The following is a 25057-nucleotide window of genomic DNA, read 5'->3' as shown; positions in this document are numbered from 1 at the left end:
CACTGGTGATTATCTTATAAATCAATACTGTGGGCCAGCTGGCCAGTGTTTTTGTGTATTAGCCTCAGAATACAGACAGTAATTTGGTCAGCATAGACTAGACAAACAGATTAATACATTAAGGAGGTCACAATGGCCTCACTTGGCTTCTTGTTAGTCACGACCGGGTTTCTATGAAAGTGAAAGGTTCACGTTGTGTTTTGGAGCCAGTGAGTCTGCATGGTCTAAATGACGTCAAGGCTTTGAATTGACGTGGCCGGAATTGTTGAAGCTAATTGGTCTTGCTGCTCATTGGTGATGTTTTATGTACAAAGGTTAAAGTGATTACATTTTAAGATCAAGTTGTTGATGATAGGTAAGTTCACTGAAGATGAATCACAGCATATTTGTGAACTTGTAAGATCCCCTGTCATCTATTGTGACAACATGGACGTCACCAGTTCCTGAATACAAATGTCTGTTTGCTGCCCATAAACTTTCTTATGGTTCCAGTCAAGGCTTTATATGTATTTTCCTGTCAAAACACTTGCTGTTTTAATATGAAATGTAAGTAGACAATATCTGTTTCATACCCATGTTTGGTTAGCACAGAATGTGTAGGGTATGGATCTGTAGTGTTATGGGAAGTGCATGATCTGTGGTTAATCAATGAGACATACAATACCCACCTCTTGTCAACTGTACTCCACTAATCATAGAAGTACTCAGACGAGAGCCCTTCATCAAGCCTGTTCGTCTTTCTATAATACTTTTCCTCTTCCATCCATGTTTCTATATTCACCATCAGATATTTAACACATTATCAATTTACATATATGAGGAAGTGCCTTTCATTTTTTTCTTTCCCTTTCCATAAACCTCCATCTCTGTTTTACCTCCTATGTCCCCCCCACGCATCTCCACATCTCATTCCCCGGACCACAATTAGATTCCCTGTTTAGCCAGTGGAGACTGGCTTGCGTTTCTCTTTAAACATAAACACGGCGGTGATCTCTTTGTCTGTTTTTAACATGTGAAGCCATGCAATCAAGCGCACATGCCCATATGGGGTTTTTCTAAGAAACCGAGGGTGGTAAGCGCATGGCAGTTTCTGTGGTCTTTCTCTCTTTTGCCCTTTGTAGTGGGGGTCATTTCTCATATTTGTCTATTCTTTGTGCGTACATGGGCCCAGGGTCTGGGATTTTTGTGATGCCTTTGTCTGTGGTGTACCTCCCGTTGACATGAGGTGGCAAGTTTCCTGCTGTTGTTTTCCGACAGCAATTACCCACATGGGTGCAGGGGGGGGGGGGCTTTTTGTTTTTTCCTTGGGGTCATTATATGTTCATGGTTTGCAGTCTTGCCCCTACAATAACTGTTCATTCTCCGAGCTCATTTAGAGGAGGTTACATTGGAGTATGTTCTTTTTAATGAGAAAGGTTGCATTGCAGAGGGATTGCCCCCCCCCCCCCCCCCTTAAAGTAGGGGATTGCTTTAATAGCTTAAGAGTCCTTCTTTTTGCACCTTTCTGTCGTTTTGCATGTTGCTGGTTTATTTTTATTTTTTTACTGTCCTATTTTTCAAGGGCTCTCCAGCCTCACTTCCCCTTTTTTTCCTCAGTCTCTCCTCTGCTGCTCATTTAGGTCACTAGCTCTCTCAAAATACTTGAGGGAAACCAAGTGGTACTGGAAGGAGTTGGTTTCCATGAAAATCTGTTGAACGTCTTCTACAGCTAACAATAGGTGTTGTGGAAATATCAAAGCTACAGTCACAATGTTTCCTGCCTTGCCATGTGTGCTTGTGCATTGAAAACACGTTACATTGGTATCATGAGAAGAAATTAAGCAGATTTTATGGAACATCAAGTCCTGTCACATCTTTGAAGCATGCATTTCACTTCTAAAACCTTCCTGTATTATATAGAAAGCATCTCTATCATTGCTGCTATATTTCAGTTGAAGTTGGGTAGATTTTGTAAAAGTGGTGCATGTCCTGTGATCGTGACTTGGAAAACTTTTGTTGCATGAGCACCACAATTTGCCCAAGAATTATCCCCAAAAAGGATTGGTGGCAGCATGTCTTATTTTCAGTCAGTCAATCAGCTATACTTCTATAGCACATTTTAAAAACCGCAGGGGTGACCAAAGTGCTGCACATTAAAACGAGGAAAAGTTTAAAAAAAGTTAAAAACATACAAAACATACACACACAAAATCAAAAGCCAAATATCAGGTTCACAGCAAGAGTATTTTAAAATGCCATACATGACAACATCACAGTGTAATAAAAGCCAGAGAATAAAAATATGTCTTTAAGAGATTTTAAAACAGGAAAAGAGGAGGAAAGTCTGATACTCAAGGGGAAATCATTCCAAAACCTGGGAGCAGCAACAACAAATGCTGTCACCTCAGAGCTTCAGCCTAGCTTTAGGGACTGTCAGCAGCAGCCAATCAGCTGATCTAAGGGATTGGGATGGGCAGTGAGGCTGAATCAGTTCACATAAAATGGTGGAGTAAGGTTATTCAAATGTTTAAAAACAAATAACAAAAGCTTAAAATTAATTCTGTAGCATACAGGGAGCCAGTGAAGGGATGCCAGAATGGGAGTGTTATGCTTGTGCCAACGGGTCTACGTTAACAAGGGAGCAGCAGAGTTCTGCGCAAGCTGTTGATGGGTACGAGAGGTTGGCTAATGATATATACAGTATATTACAGTAAGACAAACTGTGATTAAAAAAAAAACATGAACTTATTTCTCCAAGTCAGGTCTTGCTAAGATTTATTCCACCTTTGCCATTTTACGGAGTTGATAAAAAAAAACTTTTTTGAACAACACTTCTGATCTATTTCTGAAATTTAAAAACAGAGTCAAACTTTATCCCTAGATTGGTGAAAGTGAGCCAAGATCTACATTTGGAGAGGGACAGCTACTCTTTCCAAACAACATAACTTCTGTCTTGTTTTCATTTAAACTAAGGAAGTTAAGAGAAAGCCATGCTTTAATGTCATTAAGGCAGTGTGTGAGTTGCTGGACAGTGTTGCTTTGTGCCAAGGGGAAATAGATCTGGCAATCATCAGTGTTGTATAAAGTACTGAAGTCTCAGAGTCAAGTAAAAGTATAGGTACCTCTCCAAAATATGACTTTGGTAAAAGTCCAAGTCACTGACTGAAATGTTACTTGAGTTAAAGTCTTAAAGTATCTGAAATGTCTTGTACTTAAGTATGAAAATTACTGTAAAAATAGATGTACTTAAGCAATATAATGAAAAGTATAAGTAAAAAGTAAAACATGGCAAATGCAGTTTGAATGTAATTTTTTATATTTTGGTAAACTTTGAAGGTCAAATTCACCTAAAATAATATACACAACCAAGTGCAGGAGAAATTTAGACTAAGTTTAGACAGAAAATAAAACATTTTTGTAAGCCTTCAGTTTTCTTTCTTCAAGTAAAGTCAGTGCTATACACTTTAAAACTGTACACAACCAAGTGCAGGCAAAATTTAGACCAGGGGGTGTATACTAAGAACATGGTTAAGTGATAAACCAGGCTTGGTTAACCTACAGGAAGTGGTCAACCTGCTATCAAATACACCTGCAGGTATCATTTAGTTAAGTAAATTTGGACTCCTGGCTCTGCTATTAGATGCTTTACCTATACCACAGGGTTAACTTAACCTGCTTTACTACTGAACCAGCTTCTTAGTATACCCCCCAGGTTTAGACAGAGAATGCATAGTTTTTGTAAGCCTTCAGTTTTTCCTTCAAGTAAGGTCATAAGTAAGGTCATAATTACATTACATCACTTAGGTAAGAAGTTACCTCGATGTGTTTCTTCAAGTTGGACGGGGAGTTTTTGTAAGATAGAATTTCCATAACAGACACTTCATGCGGTACGGCGAATCTTTAACATCCACGAAAGAGTACATTGTGTTTAAATAAGGCATGGTCACGGGTTCTCATCACCAACTGGTGGCTCCCCTGTAGCCGTGTCCGACGTTGTTGCGGTTGCTGTTGTCTCCGTCTCCTCTTCCATGTGGCTGCTACTGATTGCGAGACTGGACAGGTGTATCCTATTGGTGGTGATGACCAAGCCCAGGCAAGTCCCGCTTTTGTTGTAGTCAATCAGTAGGTGGAGTCAAAACACTTGCGTTTCTCTCTCTCTCTCTCTCTCTCTCTCTCTCTCTCTGTCAATTTTTTTTTGTAACGAGTAACTAAACAAAACATTAAAAATGTATCGGAGTAAAAGTATGCAAATAAGTTCGGAAATATAGTGAAGTAAAAGTGAAAGTTATCAAAAATAAAGTTATCAGTTTTTAGATAAAAACTACTATTACGTGGGACCAAAACCAATTAAGAGTGACACCCCTAATGCCAACACAGTGCTCAAGATGAGAGATCAAAATACTGTGATCCACAGTACTGAATGCAGCAAACAAATCTAAAAGCATTAAAACAACAAACTTGCCATACTCTGTTGACGAAAGTATATTATTCATATAATTTGAAACCCTTAGCAGTGTGCTCTCTGTGATGTGCAGGGCTTTGAATCCAGACTGAAATGGCTCAGTGATACCATTGTCCTCTAAAAATGGTAACAACTGGTTGTAGACAACCTTCTCTAATATTTTAGAAATATTTTTTAAGAAGGGGACATACAACTGCATGCTGAAAACCCCCCGGTACTGTACCGGAGGAAAGACAACCGTTAATTATCTGAAGTACTCTTGGTCCAGTAATAGCAAGTACGTCTTTAAACAAGCGAGGGGGGATGGAGTCGGTAGGGGAACTAGAGGGCCTTATATGACCAACTGTGTCCTGTAAAAAAAGAGAGGGACATTGGCTAAAATTGATCAAAAATAGATGAATAGTGCAAAGGGATGGAGGGGTCATAGGAAGGCTGAAAGATACAAGCTCTAGTTGACACAATGTTATCAGTGAAAAAGTGGAGGAAACTTTCACAGGTTTCAATGGAGGCATCAAAACCAACAAACTTGAGAGCATCAATAACAGTATCTATGGCTTTAAACAGAACTCTGGGGTTGTTAAAACTATAAATATCTCTTCAACATAATTACTTCTACTTCTCAGCTTTTACAGTCCTCTGATAGCACAAAATGCTCTCATTGAGAATACCAAAAGAAACACGTAGTCTGTCCTTTTCCCACCTGTGCTCAGCTCTCCTGCACTCATGCCTGGCAGCAGGATGACATCATTCAGCCAAGGCTCAGGTGCAGACTTGGTGCGCAGGTGCTTAAAAGGAGCGATAATGTCCAGTGTTTGTAAGCAAATAGAGTGGAAGCTGGAAACTAGTTCACTACTATTTAAAAAAAGAGAGTCTTCAATGTTATCCGTACAGAGACCAAGAAAAGTAGAGAAGAAAAGAGCTGGAGACGAGGAGCTAAACATGCATCAGCACTGAGGAAGAGCATACAGTTTAATTGGACAGTATGTGGGAATGTTAAATAGGATCGGCATATAATCTGAGAAAACATCATCACGGATGTCCAAATTGGTGACGTCCAGACCGTGCAACAGGACCAAGTCAAGCAAATGCCTGAGTTTGTGAGTACGACCAGACACAGACTGCACAAAGTTAAAAGAGTCAATAACATTTGAAAAGCTCCTGGAGATCGGCTCTTCTGGACAACAAGTGTGAATATTAAAATCACAGAGAATAAGAACACAATCCTATTTTGGCAGGATTTGGCCAAGTCACTTATAAAATCCTTATTGTACTTGGGTGGCCAATAAATGACGACACACAAGACAACATGAGAGCAACCGAGTTCAAATGTGCAATGTTCAAAGCTTGTGAATGAGGATTGAAGGCAAATCTCCTGGCATTTAAAGCCGTTTTTGAAAACAATGGCTATTCCTCCTGTTCCTCCTATACTTCTTTTCGACCAGATGGATGCTGGGAATTAGAATAGCAGCAATATGTTGGTAAGAGAGGTCGACTAACCCAGTACACAGGAAATTGTGCCAAGAGATCCTTAAACTTTAGCAGTCGGCTCGTGTTTACGCCAATGAGGTGGAACAAGGGTGCAGCAAAGGTGAGCAGGCGTCTGACCGGGGTAACAGAACGGCTGAAACTTTATATGAACGTAATAATCATGGTTGATTTTTGTAAAATCCTTGGCAGAGAGGCGAAGAACCAACAGTGTTTGGTGAACATACACAAGCAGTGAACCGACATTAGCAATAATAGACAGAAACAGCACTTGTACAAACAGCGTTGACAGCGAGGGACAGCAATCCACACACACTGGCGGCATCTTCCATCAGCCATTATTCACAAGAAGCCAGCTCTAACTTTGCTGGCTTCTTGTCTCTATATGCCATTCAGACAAAAGGCAGGTATGTAATAATCTGACGGGGTAATAATATCAGCTTCTGTGTTCACCCCCTGACTCTGTTTTCTCTAAGATATCTGGTACTTATGTGAGGACTTAAAGGATCATCTCAAATGTCACTTCCAGTAATCAGCACACTGCAGAAATCTTTAGTGGCATATCTTTAGTGAATGAAACGGCTAACTGTAGAAATCAATTTTATTTTCTATGTGTCTCCACACGCATGAGTGCAATTTTCTTAGTGTTATGTGCCGTCTCATTGTTTGCTTTGCTTTGTGATCAGTGAATGTCATGGCGGCTGAAAAAAGAAGAGGCTATTTCCAGCTCTGTGTTGGGTGCCTGGTATGTTACGATTATCTTTCTGCAAGGGGTCATTGCCTTTTTTCGTGACCATGATCAAGCACATCTCAAAAGCAGTATGCATGAGGCAGCACTACCAACCAGCTAGAGCATAAATAACTGAGAGCTCTATTGATCCATAGTGTGACTTGGGGGAGCAGAAGTGCTTGCAAACTCCCTGGAAGTCACTCTATATCATGCCCGTGGCTTTAGGAAAAGCCCTGACATTATACTTTATTGCTTTGACGGTTATATTGGCATTTTGCTGCCTTTTAGAGGATGACTGAGCTTTTGCCTTTGACTTTTTCCCTTTTTGCCCATTAATGAAGTAGCACAAGAAGATGTTAGGAAATGATGTCACCTCTTAATATCTCACTACCCAGCCCCCCATCCCCCCACCCCGCCACCTCCATCCCCGCCTCAGTCAGACAGACAGCGAAGCAAGCAGATATCGCACAGAAGCACATAGAATGAGGGAGGCGAGGAGTGAGACCGCTCTCACATCTCCATCATAAAAGTAACAGTGCATCAATGATATAGCAGTGTAAGCTTGTTGGTGCTAGTGAGATCCTCCTTCCATCCGGTAATTGGAATAGGTGGAAATAAAAAGGTCAGTGTGTGTGTAGGGGGAAGGGAATAGCTCTAGATCTATTTCTATGAGACTGGAGTGGAGGTGTGAATAATTTGTTACCTTTAAAGTCCTCTAATAAACCCATGCTTAATTATTGAGAATATTCAAAATGTGGCATGTCTGTCTGTCTGTTTGTCTGTCCGTCTGCCTTCCATGGTAGGTCACAACATGGAATGTCTTTGTGTGGAAGTATGGATGGCATTGGTTGAAAGAGTTCCGGTGGGGATGGGCTAGCCATAGATGGACAAGGAGCCCATGTTCCTGGAGATAATTGCATTTCTCTCACCTGTTACCCTTTCCAGGCCTTCAAGAGTGCCACAATGAGCTCGTACTGGTGTGCTGGAAAGGGCGATGTCATTGATAACTGGTGTCGCTGTGACCTCAGTGCCTTCAGCAAAGACGGCTTGCCTAACTGCAGTCCCCTCAGGCAGCCAATGTAAGTGTGAGGTGACACCCAGGGTTTCATACCAAAGAGAGGTTTTCTCAATACATGCACTGGTTGTAAATGAACCCACACACAAACACACACACACACACACACACACACACACACACACACACACACCTGCATCTGCTGATTCCTGGGGTACTTAAGCATGTTGTGGACACATGCATACTCCCTGAAGTTCTGATAACTGTGAGCTGATTTCACACCGTCCCTCTCTGAAGAGAACATACAATTATTCAAGGTGTCCTGATGATACTCCTGAGGCTTTGGTAAGTCAAGAAATCGCGGCCATGAGGACTTCCAAAAAGAAGTAGTAGGTTGAGAAGGCAACACAATAGAGGACAGAGCAACTGTGCGTGCATCTAATTTATGAATGAAACAAGACCTTGAATGTGCAACTTAGGCTTTGACTGCTGTTGTTTCATACTAAATATTTGGCCCTTTTATTGGACATCCCAGTGTTACTAAGTGCTGAAAATAGCAAGTGTTACTAAGTGCTGAAAATAGCAAGTACTTTCATTTTAATTTAGCTTTGCCTTTAAAATTTCACAATGTCTATACCTTTTTTTTGGTTATTGTAATAACACCCATGGGAAAAATGTCTACAAACTTTGCCATATATCCAAGTTACTCAATCTGCATCAAATGTGAATAATAAAGATGATGCAATGTCTTTAGTCTGCCATTGTTGGAATGAGCTAATTTCTCAATTTGTGTTCAAATCAACCTGTGGGCCAGTATGATTCTACATTTGTTTTCACAGTCATATTTTAAAATGTAAATAAAGGTCCTTTAAATTCTAAAGTTGTATGTTTGTAGAGAAAATAAAAACTGGGCTTTAGCCCAATCTTAAACAAAGGTATTTATATCCCCAGAGCAACAACACATGGCCTAGACTACATCAATATTTATTTAACAATAATTAAGAGGGGATGGAATTAGAATGTCTTTAGCGAGAAAAAACAAAAATTGCATCAAAAGTGAGTTTAGAAAATCTCCTTTAGGGTTACATGTTAGGGTTACATGTTTATAAAGTTTCTCCTCGAAATGCTGGAGTGTAGCACTTGATAAACATGAAAAATAACTAGAAATATTTACTACATGTTTATTTTATTTTTTTGCTGTGTATGATTATCAGATAGATCAGACCATTTTGTCGGTCACAGCCATGGTTTGCAGAAGTGAGAGGCAGGGTTGAAAAGCTTAATGAAAACAGGAACAAAAACTCATAGTGAATGTGGATACTGTTTGCTCTATCACTTATCAAAAAAGGGCATGTATCATTTAGATGCAAACATTAGCAGTACTTGGTAAAAATTACAAGAAAAAGTTTACTCTTGTAGTGCAGTTTCTTACAGTATTTGTGTGTCATATGTCATTTTCAATGAATATCTATTTATATATTTTTTTCTTTTTTTTACGTGTCCTTCCTCAGTGTAGCACTAGGAAATACTGGCTTAATGCCAAAGAGAGCCCAACAAATTTACATTCACAAATGGAGCCTTACTGCTTTCGCTATAGTGCTCTGCTTGATATGTATGCAAAAAGCTTTCTTGGATGTTATTCTGGGTTTATTTAAAGTTCAATGGACGCAGAAACAGAAAGGTAAAAGAGAAAGAAAGGAAGAGAAAAAGATGAGGCAAAACAAAAGAGAGCAAAGGTGAAAAAAACAGAGCCCCATCAGAAAGATATAAGATGAACAGCAAAACCAAACAAAAAGTATCACAGGTACAAACAACCAACGCCTTTGATAACATTGCTGAAAATTATGCAGTATTGTTTAATACAAGATGCATTTAGTGACAGCCAAATCTAACTACAGCGTTTATCTTAATAGAACTGTTTCGGTATACCTGGATCCACTCATTTGTGGGTGTTTGTGAATTTGTTTGTATATGTAAGGTTTATCCAACCGACTACATTACAAAAAATAGCAATGCTATCATTAAAATAACTACCAGTAATGCATAATATAACTACAATTTCAATGCTGAGCCTTTTGTTTTGTGTGTTACTTCAGTTTGCGTCTAGCCCCCTACATGGAACCCTCAAGTACAACAGTGGCCCTGGAGTGGATGGATGTCGAGCCTCTGATTGGCTGCAAGGTTTCTGACTACATCATTCAACATAAACGCGTCGAGGATCCCTCAGAAGCGGAAATCTACACAGGTAGAAAAGATTAATTCTCAAGTTAGTTCTATGATTATATTGCATATCTTTGGCTTTAATTGTGTTATATTTTGTTATTCTAAGCTATAGTTTGGGTATTTCTTGGTGTGTCAATAGTTATTGTGTGAGTGTTTATACCCAAGTATAGATTAATAATTCCACTCATGTTGCTTCTAAGGCTAGAAAGTCTCCTAGGCATGAAGTTACATCACAGCTTTGTGTCATAAAGCATTTAAGGTTAGTGGTCTTAAAGTCACTTGGATCAATAGAGGTGGAAGAGTTGGTCTCGGATATGTACCACATGTAAAACTTTTGCTTGAGGACGTATGACGTAAGGGGTGGTGGGTGGGTTCCTAAACAGTGCGAGTGGTGTTGGCATTTGTATTTTCAGGTCAAGGGAATGGTCATTGTTGTGATCAGGGCCGGCATGAGTCATAGGAACAAGCCAGATCTAATCAAGAAACTAGGTGGTGTGTAAAAAAGTGGCCTCAGACATTGAGAAGTATAGACAAGCCATCCATCACAGCTGGGAGTGATGCTGATGAAGCGTGGGCACCAGTGAGCTAGGAGAGGGCCCAGACAGCTAGACACAGACATGCTGGCAGAGGTGAGGCATGAAGGGGCAGATGGTGAGGGTGAGTCACTTTTCTTTGTGCCAGTCACCACTCGTGTCGAGAATCGTGTTGTAACAGAGACAAAGTTCAGTTTCAGAGTCATTGTTTTCAACTTTTTGTTTCACTTATTGTTTGTAATTCTCTAGTTGTCCACCTGTAGATCTGGACATATTAATAACTTGTGTTGCTCCGGTATACAATGGCTGCCTGGGGTTAGGGTAAGGATGGTTAGTTAAAGAAGTCTAAGCATTCTCTGGGAAAGAACTGGGAGGATTATGTGGCTGGATGGGTACTGGGCTACAAGCCTTTCTTCTTCTTTTTTTATCTACATTTTATTCCTACTTGCTTTTATTCTGTTTTATTTTGCTATATTTTAATCATGTAAAGCACTTTGCATTGTCTTTGTACTGAATTGTGCTATACAAATAAATTTGCCTTGCCTTGCCTTACATTTTCATCTACAAATAAAAATCAAAGATTTTCACACAAAAACGTAATGTTCTCCTCAATGTGGGCCTTATAGAGCCAAATCTGCTATATGAAAAAGCTACCACTAAAATTTAAAATCTTACATTCTTTGGACCCATCATATAGAAGCAAATAGCCTTGAAGAAGACCTTTTTTGGAAGTCTCGGGACATGTGATACCACCTCTGAGACACTTTTTTTGTTCCGTTTTATTTTTCTTTTACTAAAGGTTGCTGATTCAAAACTTGGTTTAACCTTGCATCGCAGTCACTAAACAAGAATATGTCGCTTCTCTCTGTTTTTGTTTCAGCACTTTTTTTTGTTACCCAAGAAAAGAAACTATCAGTTTCCCATTCTAAAGCTGTAGGTGAAACCAGTTTTTTTTTTACCACTGCCTGGCTGACTGCAGAGAAGCTCCACTGGAGCAATTTTGAGGATAAATACTTCGCTTTAGGGCTTCTTAGTGGTTTTCTGGAAAGCAAGTGATTCTCTTCTATTTTCCCTGTTCATATTTTCCAGGAAAACTAGATTATTTGAACTAAAGAGTTTGTAGTCATGGTTTCCTTTCCAATATTTTATGGGTGGTTACATGCTGAAGGATTGTTCAACAGAATTACATTGAACTGTGTCTGGTAATCACAGGGAAAAATCACCACCCAAAGCTTAAGCCAGTAATGGTAGTTGGCAGTGTAGGGCAATGTGAAGTGATATTTGGTATTCAAGCCTTAAATAAGGTAGCATTATAAAAAATTGAGGCACAAGGTTTCTGTATGTGTCATCTAATTGGGTCATTTAAGTTCTCCATTCTGGACTCTTTAAATGTCAAATATCTAATCAGAAAGTAATTGTGGTCATTGTTCCAGTGTTTAGTACAGTTTTAGTACAAACAACATATGTGAGATGTTTGTAGGATGGGAGTGGGAGATATTTTACCAGAAGTGGGATGCGACAAGTTTTTTTTTTTTTTTCACTTTGGCATGGTATTCATATGGAACAAAGGTTTCTTTTTTTCCTTTTTGTGGAAGTGGGATGGGACAGAAATGAAAATCCACTCCCATGTCACCCTCTAATGTGTAGTGTTATTTTTCTTCTACAGAGAGCATTTTGCATGTAGTTGAAAAGTTTGACAGCTGGAAGAGTTGGTCTCAGATATAAACCACATGTAAAACTTTATCTGTCAGCACCCGTGGAAGAACAGCACCTTCTTCTACATGTTCGCTATGTCCCTTCACAGGGTTTCTTTTCACCAGATTTGTGGAGTGAACAACTAATTGTTTTCTTGTCAACAGAATCACCTACATATTTGCGGATTTCTGCAGCTCTACAAATAAACGTGGATTGGATTAGCAGTTGGATGTCTTGGAAGATTTGCTGTTCTTCTTTGGTCATTCCATTTTCAGATGACAAACTGAACAGCGCTCTCTGATCTTTCTTAATTACATGTATATGTTTAATTAAAAGTACAGTAAAAAAGCGTTTAAAGCTTGGGATATTGTTTTAAAAGATAACCCTGCTGTAAATTTCTTCGCAACCTTAACCTTGATCTGCCTACGGGATGCACCTCATTAGCTATGTTTACATGCATAAAATTTCACAATCAGATTAAAATGTGTTTTGATTAAATAATCGGATTGTACCATTTATATGGGCACACAATCAATTCATCCGATCACAGCGTGCGTTTATATGCACCTGGGTTTATTCAGAATATAACCACTCTTACATGCAGTTATCACATTCCTAAAAAAACACAGAAGAAGAAGTACTTTTGTCTTTGCTGAACTACAAAATAGAAAACAAACCAGTATTATACGAGTTTGGTTGTCTTCCGAGCGCCCAGGCTGGTAGAAACGTTACTGAGTAAGCAAAAAGTTTGAGCTCTTTTGTTTTTTTCAAACAGAAAGGTTGTATCAGGAGTCCCGCAGTTTTGCTTCACGACATATTTCCTACACTTAGAAATGCAGAAATATGTCACGTTTATGTCAGGCGCACATGCGCACTCGAGTCAGTTTAACAGATTTGGAATAACTTGAGCCTGATGAGCGTTTACATGCACGTTGATCGGATTATCAATGGGCATAAACCATCTCGCTCATTCGAAATACAATTTCATTGTGATTGAGCTTAATCTGATCATTATATTCTGATTGGCTTGTAAACATGATGCACTTTTATTCTGATTGGTTGTTTATTCCGATTACTTTTGTCCATGTAAATGTAGCTATTGTAACATTGCCCACATAGCATTTTAAGTTTTTGCTCCATTCCAACATAAAATTGGTGAATGATCAACAATCATTCACCGAAACAATCATTCACAGAATTAATCAACTGGTCAGTTGTGATCACTTTGATCTGCATCTCTGAACATAAAGAATGACAAATATTTTAACTTTATCATCTTAACTGTATTGAATCAGGCTTTGATGAGCATGTAGTCTCTCTTCCTATATTCATGAAAATACTGAAAGTGGAAGTATGTGCTTCCTTTTTCATGATCCCTTAAATTAAATATCCCCAATAAAGTTATAGGATTTTGTCCGTGTATTTGAATTCCTAGTTTTTACACATAATGTTGACCAACAAAGCTTATTCTGATTCTGAAGATGACTAAAATAGGATGTTGTATGGTCAACAAGTAAGAACTGTTGAACATCCTGTATTTCAGGGTCTGCAGGGCCTTTTTTGGTAGATTTCTACCATCCTTTGTCTAATCTGGTTGTTGGTGGTGGTTTTCAGAATTTATTAAAAATTTTGATGATCAAGTGTCTATGTATACAAGTAGAGAAATACAAATTTAGATTCTCAAAATATTGACATAAAGATTAAATTAATGGAAGCAATTGTCACATGGCGCCCTTGTTCAAAGAACCTGAACCGGCACGCACTGAAAAGTTAAAACCTTGCTTCAGACTAGTGCATGTAAAGGAAATGAGATAGTCAGACACTCTAAACACTCAACCATGCTGAGTATGAGTCACTCACTGAGCACACACATACAGCCATGTGCACACTCATACAGATGGCAAAGAGTGAGGATATTCATACATTTGGATATAGCCCTTCCTGCGTCTCCAAAGCTGTGTTTCCATAGAACAGGAAAAGAGACTGGTTCCTTTGATCATAAAGGTATTTATATAATGACAATAATAAATAACTTATCAGATATGGCCTCTGAGATTTCAAGGGTTCTATGATTATACTATCTCCTTCAGAAAAGGTGTTTTAACTGTACCCATTTTTTCTCAAGGGTATAGTGATGGTTTAGTAGGAAAATCATACAAAAAGTCATACTTTGATATCTCTGTTAAGGAAAGCTTTACATGGTATTTTATGTATGTCCATTCCTACATATATCAAATATAACAATCCATTTTAGGTTAGTGATGGCTAGCTTTCCAAAATTAGACAACTTAAATGTAGGTTATAAATTCATATTACCCTATTGAGTCGGTGCATACTTTATTTCTAATGAAAATTCAACTCCTCCAATTAAAAAGGTGAGGATAGTTTCCATTACTCCAGTCATGCCTAAAAATTAAAACCCTTTTTTTGTTTATGACATGCTTTTCTCTCAACCTAGCTCATTGTTAAAGGTGGTTCCGATTATGCAATGTGCCAACATTTTTGCCTGATTTTACATTCATTGCAACTTCCTGCATGAGTGGATGCAATTAAAGTCTTACAAACTCTTCACACTGAAGAGTTTTCTTTAAGCTAATGTTCATCAGCCTTGATCAGATGAGCTTCCTCTTTCTTGATGAAATGAAAGGATACCACACTTCTGCTCAAAGCTGGTTTTGGTAATTTGTATTTAGTGGAAATGCCATATTAAATATTGCTGCGTTTCAAGGCAGCTTCACATTCAGTTACTCACTGGCACCATTGTAGGGGCTATGTCAGATTTTACTCACTGACTTTTTATCAAGCATTTTCTTACAATTCTAAGTACAGTCCCGTTGCTGTTATCCAGTCATGATTCTAACTAATTGGTGTGGGACTAGATCACAGAGAAAGATGTCTCAAAGGACAAATGATGATCCAAATAATATATTTAGGCATTGTAGCGTTTTCTAAATGCCTTCTCCAGGAAGACCAACAGTTCTGCAAAGAAGTACAGAGGAGGGAAACTGGCCCCCCGACCACATTTTGAACACCCCTGATCTGTGTATCTGGATTATAATTTTTTTTTATTCAACTCAGTTTAAATAAAAATGTCTCAACTTTTTCTACATAAAATATTTTTTTTTCATGTTTGCCGAGGACAATGTAATACAAAACAACAGGAAGAAAAAGGTCAATTTATGAGCTGGATCATCTGTCAAATTACTAAAGAAAATTCTCCAAAACACATTTTCTTTTATTTACATATGTACTGTTTCTTTTCTTTTTCTGTTTTTTTTTTTTTTTTTAAAAACGTTTTACTAGCTTTGGGTTTGTGAAAACCCAAAGCTATGGCAGCTTTTTTCTGAGCTGTGTTATATGATATGATGATTCCTCTTATATAAGCTTTAGCCATCTCCCAGAGCAACAAGGGGTTGACATCTGGTGTATTATTAGTATCCATAAAGATATTCCACTGATCTGTAATGTAATCAATAAAAGATGCATAGCTCAGTAAAGAGAGGTTCAACCTCCAGTGCCGAGAAGCAGGGTCAGCATAAGGGTGATTAATACATAAACTCACAGGAGATTGTACATATGCTAATTGAACATCCTCTAACTCGATCCAGCACCTTTCTCAAAGATAATAAGAAATCAATGATGGTGGGGTTGAGAAACAAAGTGTAATTTCTCTCTCTGGGGATAGTGACTCTCCAGATGTCAAACAGTTCTAAGTCTTCTCTCACATTCATAAACTTTTCAGGAGGTTACCGTGGGTTTAGGAGGGGACTGGTCAACACACTGGTCATGTATACAATTGAAATAGCTCAGTCCTTTGTAGCAAAGATTCAGCAAGATGTTGGAAACATTCAGATATTATGGAGCATATTTTATTTTTCGGATACTTCTCTGGAAACCCAAAAAATGGTGGTGCTCAAAAATGAAATTTGAAAAGTTTTAACACCTTTTCAGGAGTCTTTGTCATTTCTGGTGGCTCACACTTGAGCAACCTGCAGTTGGTGCACTGCTGTTTCTAAAGGACATGGAGGTCCGTACTCCTTGGTGCATTCTTAGTCAGATGCAAATCATGGCCCACCCGTCACTGTCCTGGGTCATTAGAAGCTATTGCTTGGTGTGAATGGATTATTTGGTCACCTTAATCATGATGAGACTGTTGATGTAATCTCTTTGGAATGTGTTGGAGGACCGAGCTGTAAACACTGGGGAGTTGTAAACACAATCCTCCCTCTCTGTTTAGTGATGGCTTTTCTCTTTTGACCAAGATGGCGTCTTTCACCCTTCTTTCAAACCATCTGTTCTCCCTGTCCAAAATCTGGACATCATTGTCATCAAAACAGTGCCCTTTGTTATTGAGGTGCAAGTGCTGAATCTTGCCCCGATCTGCTGGCTCTCCTGCGCTGTGCCATGAGTTTATGTTGCTGTTTAGTTTCTCCGATATAAGAGTTTGAGCAGTCCCCTCTGCATTGGGCTGCAAACACAACGTCGCCCAACTGTGCTTTTGGTGTTCTTTCTTTGGGATGAACCAGCTTTTGTCTGAGAGTGTTATTTGGTTTGAAATAGGTTTGTCATTCCACATGTGTCAGGAGTTTCTGAGAATGTTTTTGTGTCTCTCTGTTTTCTCCTGTCTGATTTGACAAAGGCCCATTTTGGGAAACCACTAGCTTGCAGTGATTTCCTGACGTGCTTGTGTTTTTTTCGTTTCTCCTCTGTGGCAGAGGGAATTTTGTCAGCCCGATAACTCAGAGCTCTGATTATAGAGAGTTTGTGCTCCAGCGGATGATATGAACCAAAATGCAGATATTGGTCTGTGTGTGTGGGCGTCCGGTACACCTTGGTTTTGAGACTTCCGTTTTCCTCAATGTGAATCGTACAGTGCAGAAAAGGCTACATGTTGTTCTTAGCATTCTCTCTGGTAAATCTTATGTTACTCTCCACTGAGTTGATGTGGTTGGTGAATGCCTCAACTTCTTTGGTTTGGATTTTGACCCAAGTGTCATAATCACATATCTAAAGAAGTGAGTTGGTGGTGTTCCCTTGTAAGTGCTCAGAAAGAACTGAGCGAAAGTCCAGTTGCCTCCGATTAAAACCTGTTTGATGTTGTGATGACCCAGATAACTGAAAAGTTGCACAGGCTCGACATATTTTTGTTTATTTATGCATTCCTATATTTACATATTTGTTCTTGACAGTAGCTTTAATCGTGTATCAGTTAACATGAAAAATGTATAGCAAAACGCATGTTGTATATTGTATTCTATTTTCCTTTGGGTGAAGTCCTTTCAAAGCAACCATCGATAACCTACAACAACTACTACTACTACTACTACTACTACTATTACTATTTACATCCCTATTTCGTTATCCCCCGTAGTTGTTTTCTTACTGGCTTTTCATTTTTGAGAGAACTTGTAAATTTCAGTAAAGAGTGATTTCATTTGTGATTGATGTGCAGAAAATGAGTGACTTCACTGGACTCCACACAGACCTCTAGATGGCACACCAAGGCAGAGGCAGGATTTATTGGAAAACCACTTAGATAGGGAGCACTGATGTGTTATTGTGAGGCTCAGCATTTCTCTAAAGCAAACCAGCTGTGAAATGTGAAGGTACAGTCACAGTAAGCACATAATTTGGAAAAATCACTAGAATTGTTTGAAAAAAAGACTCTCAACCTCACAGAATTGGAAAATGTGAGGTTGAGAGTAGTGGTGCTGAAATAACATTGAAGAAACTTACTTTTAATCTGTCTCTAATAATGCAATGAGTCTGAAAGCAGACCTGTTTTTTTTATTTATTAACTGACAATAAAAAGTTGTGTATCTGACTTCAGTCCAGATACTGCAGACATCATCAATGTCTATATATCCCTACTATGTGTTTTATAAAAGGATACTAGACAGTGTTTTGATAAAGAGAAAATAGAGAGCAGTTTTTAAACATACTTCAGGTCTGTTTTGTGTCGGTCTGCCAGTCTGTCTTGTCTGTTTTGCAAAGAGTTCCTTGTAAAAGGCAAACTGCCAAAAAACACCACTTTGCTCCTGGATCCCATCATTACAAGTGTCCAATTCCTGTATTGTATTGATCTGTCTTTAAATCATATGTGACACCTTCCTATATGTGTTCATCTGGCTGAGCTCACCACAACTTTTTCCATATTCCAATATACAAACCAAGTGTGAGTCTAACTAGGTCATTTCTGGTGTAAAACCAGGTATCAGTGAGATCAATTTTGTCATAAGAGAACAGAGTGATAAAGAAATGCAAAATGTACTGCATTTTGAGAAGATTGGAGTCACATTAGGACAGTATAGAAGGCAGAGACGATGAAAGAGAAAGTGCAAAGTGAAAAAGAGATAGGGGGAACCAGACAGCAGCAGCATAGAAGACTCCGAAGCAATGATGTCACCTCATGCTGGTACTATTGGACTCTGAAATAGATTAGCCATTTGATCTTTGCCCTTAATTTAGTTGCACTATTCTTTTTCCAGATTATCGAGACATATTGAGACACATTGCATGGGGATTTTGTTCTGCTTTACCTCTCCTGTCATATGCTCAATACCTCTACATAACCATTCTTTTTGGATATTTTTTGCGCCCCCCCCCCCCCCACTCGTTTATGTAACAGCTCCATCATTGCTTGAGACCAAGAATGCACCCCAATGCGTCGATAAGCTCTTATTCAAAGAGATTGAATTATATGGAGATAAACGGTGTCCTTGAGCATGGGTGCAGATAACAGATTGGAGTGACACAGCTGACTCTCTTTGTTTTGTTAATTAAAGATGACCTCATCGCTAAAAATGGACGCTGTGCACCTCCTCGTCACGAGCTCCGCCATCAGCAGATTGCAGATTGCAGGCAGGGGGCCAAGGGCTTTCTGCAGTCCCTATTCTTTTTTTGCTTCCTTTCCCATTTTGCCTCTTCGCACACACATTGTTAGTCTCTTCTCCACAGGTCTAGACTTCCCTGATTTATTTTTTTTCTCCTCTCAATCTCTCAATAATTATGATAATCCCTTAGTGTTGCCAAAAACTCACTAATGGATGTGTGCTGGAATTATAGGGAAAAAAAATGACTGAGACAACATAAGAATGCTGTCTCTTTTCATCTGTCATTTTTTATTACAGGTTATTTTTGTGCCATAAGTTATAGTGAAATTTATCTGTGTGACATAAGTCAATCAAATTTCATGCTGGGCTAAAATCTATATTTAATATGTTTAAACATTAAGCTGGGGTTGATTAGTTTCCTGAATTAGAGCATAGCAGGCTTTTAAAATTGTATAGATACTTAGCTATACTGAAATTGCTTACATTAATATAATTTGCATAATGGCCAGAATTGCCAGAGTTTCTTTCTAGGATCCTTGCCCCTACGATTCACAACAGACAAGAAAACATAATCTTTAAAAAAAATGACTTGTATTAAAGGTGCAGTAGATGATTGTTGTGCATGCGCACTTCCATTGTTGATGTATGCAATGAGCTTTGATTTCAGTATATTTTGAATTTATAAGAAGAGGAAGACCTCAGAAAATCAATAAATAAGACCAGAGTGTATTTTGGAGATTCTTTAATGTGATACCCGGTAGGGTGGTCTTGTGCATGTGCCGTTATTCAAAAAGTCACTTGGGTGTTTCTTACCTACATTCCAGGAAAAAAAATTATATTAATATTAAAATTAATAATAATATTAATATGTAATTAATATTTGGAAAGAAAACAAAGCATCACCTAGTTATGGTTTAAGCTCTGTCAGGTTATGTAATCAAGTTTTTGTCTTCAGTAACAATCCAATTAGGATTGGCCATTTTTTGACACATTGTAGTGTCAAATAAATCGGATTGTAAAGGGCCTTGAGATGACGTGTTGTAAATTGGTGCTATATAAATAAGATTGAATACTACACTGAATTTTAAAAAATGAATAAATCACTGCCATGTTATGTGCTTAAAAAACGTAACTTTACAATGAAGTTTAATAACATTTTATCAGTATTATGGTTGCCACATTAGTAGTGAATGAATCCCACCTAACTCCCAACAAAATAAAATCATGTATGCTGCAATCCCGCCTGCATGCTTTTTCCTGACAGCTACAGTTTAATACCATGCTAATATTATGACTAAAAGAAATATTATAAATTTAGTTTTTTTTCTGAAGATTTGTTTGTGTTGTCTCAGAGCTTTAATCATCTGTAGTTTGCTGGACCTAGCACACAAGTAAAAAGGGGGAAATTGAAAGGTGCTCTCGCCAAGCAAGTTCGCCTGTACTCTATATGCTCCATCTATGAGGGATCATGGGGACAACCAAATGGGATAGAAGATTCAAGCAAACAGTTTTATTAAATGGTGTATTTCTATTGTTCTGATTGAGAACAGCATATGCATATTATTGGCATACTTTCAAGGGTTAGTTTATTGGCCCAGTTTGTGGGTACAAACAAGGATTTTGACTTCTGTTTCCATAACTCGCAGCATAAATCAAGTCTAAAACAACAACTCCCAGTATGTACAGCAAAGTGTTTTTTTTAAAGGAGAAATAAGCTAAATTTTACTACAAGGTGTTATGTTCATGTTTTTCCTGAATGACCCAGAAGCAACAAGCATGGAGACTGTAAGGCAGTTTAAATGATTTATTGGTGGTAGGAGACGGGCCAGCTAGGATGGCTCTGGTCACGGACTGTGGGGAGTGAGAGTAAATGGACTAAACTTGGAGAGGAATATTTGATTACTCAACAAAGTAGTACTTCAATTCAAAGAAGAAAAAAATACTAGATAACGATGCAGGAAAAAAAATACTTCTTTGTTAAAAAGAAAATGCAGGGATACTGAAGTTAAAAAGTTTCCCCAGGATCAGGGTGAGGAGGGTATGGGTGAACATTTCAGGAAAAATAGTAGTTGAAGGACCTCAGGGAACAAGCACAGGTGATGATGCTAGGCCTATCGTTTTTCCTTCCATTTGGACAAAGGATCGATGTAACAGTTTAAAAGCAAACATCAATAGTTATGTACCCAACATGGAAAACTAGGAGGCACTTTATGTTAAAGGAACAGTGTGTAACTCATTTGGCTTTTAATTCGCAACAATCCAGTAGTTCTTTTATAAATACATATTCTGCCAAAGTGTAATAATAATCACATCATAAATGAATGCGTTCTCATTGCTTGGAATGAGTTGCTTATAAATTCATAGGTTGGACTGCACCCAATTACAGATGCCATGTTGCACCACTATTTCATATTACAGTAGCCAAAAGGGGACAAACGTGTTTGTCCTATGGTTGTGTTATGCTTGACGCACGTAGGTTCCACATGGAAATAAGATTTGCGGACACAATGTCTGCAGGAAGTATGCTCCGTGCGGCTCTTCCACTGAAGTAGCACCTTTCTCCTAGACTCTAGATAGCAGCATTGCACAGAGCGCAGAGCGTACTACACTCTAACCCAAATCACGTAGAAATAGAGAAAACACTGTTGTTTCCAACATTTTCGTCTTTTATCTCCTAAATACACTCAGCTCTTCCAAGAGTGACAGCGATTTCTGTCCAAAAATGATTGACAATTTGTTGATCACTGTGATCTTTATGGGGTGAATTATAAAGATGTTTATATTCACAAACCTTCGCCAGAAGAGGTGCTTGCTCGTCCGCCAAGTTTTCCATGCGGGACTGTCCCCGTAGTTAGAAATGTACCCAGGTGCACAAAGTTTAAACTTTCGGCCGTGCAGAGGGGCGTGGAAGCCAAAATGACGTAATGACAACCTTGCGGATGTGTCAAGAATGAAGGAGGCAATATGCGTTTTACCCGTAATTAAACACGTTTTGTTGGTGGAGGAGGGGTATAAAGCGAGCAAAGATGACAGTAGATCATTCTTCTTGCTGTTTTCTGCTGAAATATAGGGCAATCCATACTATTTGCTCAACGAGAGTGAAGAGAAAGTATTTAAGAAAAGAAAAATAAGTAACAACCGGGAAAAAATGAGAGTCTTCATTGGCTTAGCTTTTACCAGATGGAAACGATTCATGAGGGAGCAGGGCTTCAAAATGGATGCGGAGGTTGTAGGCTTTCTGCTGGACAGGTAAGTTAATTCAATATTACATTTGTTATGACTGGTCAAGGTCATAACAAAAACGGGAAATCATGCAATGGTTAAAGGTACATAAAACAAATATTTACTAACCAACTAAAAAGGTACATCAGGAGGGGCGACGGAGTACCACACATGTCAGTTGGCCGAGAGTGGATGCCGAAAAGCGACAGGATGTAACAGAGTCTTAAACGCTGTGCTCTAGCTTGGCTGATGAGTAACACCTGCACAGGGAAGGAACACAAGGGCAGACACACAAATACCTGCATCCCAGCTCAAAAGGCCCAGGGCTATAACAGACTGAAGTTTATTTTGGTATCATGTTAGAAATGTTAGATAACATCAGACAAGCTCCGTTGCAACAGTTATCAGTTGCTTTATTCTTCACAGAAGTCAGACGACCGTACACTTCTTTTATGCATATTTTGACCATACATTGTCATATTCATGACACTCCATTGCTTTTGTAGTAATACACCAGGGCATGCTTCTTGATTGTTTTTAATTAATTTAGTGCACAACTAGATAGGAGTAAATCTTACACACTGTCCCTTTAAGAGTGTATGTCTCATGGCGTCTAATGGTGTCAATGATGCCAGCCAGTTGGCTGAGAGAAAGTTAGCACCACTTGATAATAATTAAAGAGTTGTCCAGCTTTTTCACTCCACCCAAAATATTCATGAGCATTTTAACTACCATAACCACAATGAAGCAATTAAAGTTCTTCAAACAGCAAAGAAATATTGAAATGTTTTTATTTGTGTGTGCTTGTACTTTGCTTTTTTTTTTTAAATACATCAAGTGAGAAAATCTGAACAATATGAGCCAATGAAGGTATTACCGGCAAAATTTTAAAACTACTTTCAACCCTGAATATATACATATTCACACACAAAAATGTTTATCTTTGTATACATTTATATTTCAATTCATTCAGGTCACTAAGTGACTGGCCTTCCCTCCACAAAGTTAAAGCAATTAACAAAGAAAATATTTAGAAAGCTGTAAGGCAGTTGCATGATGGTTTAAACCTCTCTAGTATGCAATAGGGTAAGAGACCTCTCCAACTACATGTTCTCCTTCACAGTATTCATTCAATAATTCCTAAAAAGTTTGTTTTTTGAGCACACTTGTAAAAACCGTAGCTAATAGATTGTTGTTGTTTTTATAAAGTGAGCATTCATTTTAGCAAAGTAATGTTTGTAGAAAACATTCATTATGTAATGGGCACTGGTTCCAATAAAATAACACATGGTTTCTAGTTTGCTGGGAAAATTTTTGATTTAGAGGGAACATAGCAGCTGCCATGGGTTGAGATTTTATTCCCACAGGGGCCACTACAATAATGAACCGTTTCGATTTGTTTTCCTATCTGTTGAACACAGTATATACTGAAGAAATATCAGCTCACTAGAAATTGCAGATGGGGATACAAATGATAATAATAACAAATAGTGTTGTGTTATTAATAAAACTCAAAATTACATTTTTATCTTTAAGACTGATACCTAAAGCCTGACTGAACAGAAATATTTCCCATCAAATCCCGAGTAGTTATGTTTTTCTGATTTGGTTTTCCTTTTTCTATTTTCTTTTCAAAATGTATTTTATGAAATATGGCTTGAAGGGCCTGATTTATTATTTTACAAGGGGTTATGTGAGGTCATTTATGAGAAGTCAGTGTAAAACCTGCAAAAGACCATGAAAGGCAGACATAGCTTTTCATAGGAGCAATATAGTTTAGAACCAAATTCAGCATTTTATCAAATATTCTTCCTGCAAGAATGAATTTCCACAATCTAAAATATTTTTTGAGTAAACAGTATGTTAAACACTTTTACATGCAAAACCTGTAAAGATAATTCAGGGTTTGTATTGTCAAATTGCTGAAAAGCTGCTAGGTAATGCACAAATTAATATGTTCTCCACACAACTTTAATTAGACGGCGTAGTGGAAAAGTGCAAATGTTTGCTTTTTAAAACTCTCATCCATTTTCAAAGTATACAGCACTACAATCAACAGCTAAACCGAAGCTCATTGGCTAGATAAACACTAGAAGTGTGAATGCGCAGCAAGAGGAAACTAGCAAGGAACCAGGGGCTTTTGGGTTCTCTTGTTTCCATTAGCTAGGGGCCATATATGTAAAACAGCCCCAATGATGTATGGGATGTTGGAGACATTGTGAGGAAAAACTGCGGTACCATTCCAGTCCAGCTTGTAGCAGCAAGAAGACAGTGGTCAAACAGACAAAGGCACTCATCTGGACTCCGGCGAAACAGGAGAACATCGCTCAACTGATAGGTGTGGCATGGCGATTTTTCTTCTGCCATGGTGAGTTTGATGGCGGTGATTTTTAAGTACAGTATTGTAGACTCTTGATCACAGCGAAATTATTGTTATGTAGGTTATGGCTATACGTGCTGAGCAGGTCTCCTTTGCATTCTCTGGCAGGGAAAGTGAGCATGCTCCGTGCGCACAGACACACACAGAGTGGCGAAACAGTTTATATTGAACTCAAATTGACAAAAACATCCAGCCAAGATTTTCACATTTGACATCTGTTATGTGCAGATATTCCCCACTTACTGAGTAAACGCTTTAAAGTGACTTTTCAGCCGCGACGAACAGATCCAGTCTGCGTGAAATCACAGACGGTCTGGCCAAGTAATAACGCTGCAGCAGCGGGGTTAAAACACTGCAGTCTCCTCGACGAGGCCAGCCTGTCAGCAGGTCTCCGCCGCTCCCGACAATTCTGAGCGGAATTAAAATTGGCTCATAATCCTGATGAATCCTGAAGTTTCTCACCTAAAAACATCTTAAAACTACTTTTCATGATAAATTAA

At 38.5% G+C, this 25057-nt stretch overlaps 1 protein-coding gene across 1 annotated transcript in view; it reads left to right on the top strand.

The window, feature by feature from the left end:
* LOC105934496 (astrotactin-2) overlaps positions 1-25057 on the top strand; it is a 160208-nt gene that overhangs the window by 98033 nt on the left and 37118 nt on the right. Inside the window, exons 8-9 of the mRNA XM_036140219.1 lie at positions 7602-7735; positions 9768-9916. Coding sequence (XP_035996112.1) covers positions 7602-7735; positions 9768-9916 — 283 coding nt within the window. The remainder of the gene's footprint in view (positions 1-7601; positions 7736-9767; positions 9917-25057) is intronic.

The sequence above is a fragment of the Fundulus heteroclitus genome, chromosome 8 (genome assembly GCF_011125445.2).
Source record: "Fundulus heteroclitus isolate FHET01 chromosome 8, MU-UCD_Fhet_4.1, whole genome shotgun sequence".
Classification (NCBI taxonomy): Eukaryota; Metazoa; Chordata; class Actinopteri; order Cyprinodontiformes; family Fundulidae; genus Fundulus; species Fundulus heteroclitus.
This window is presented reverse-complemented; position numbering and strand designations above follow the sequence as displayed.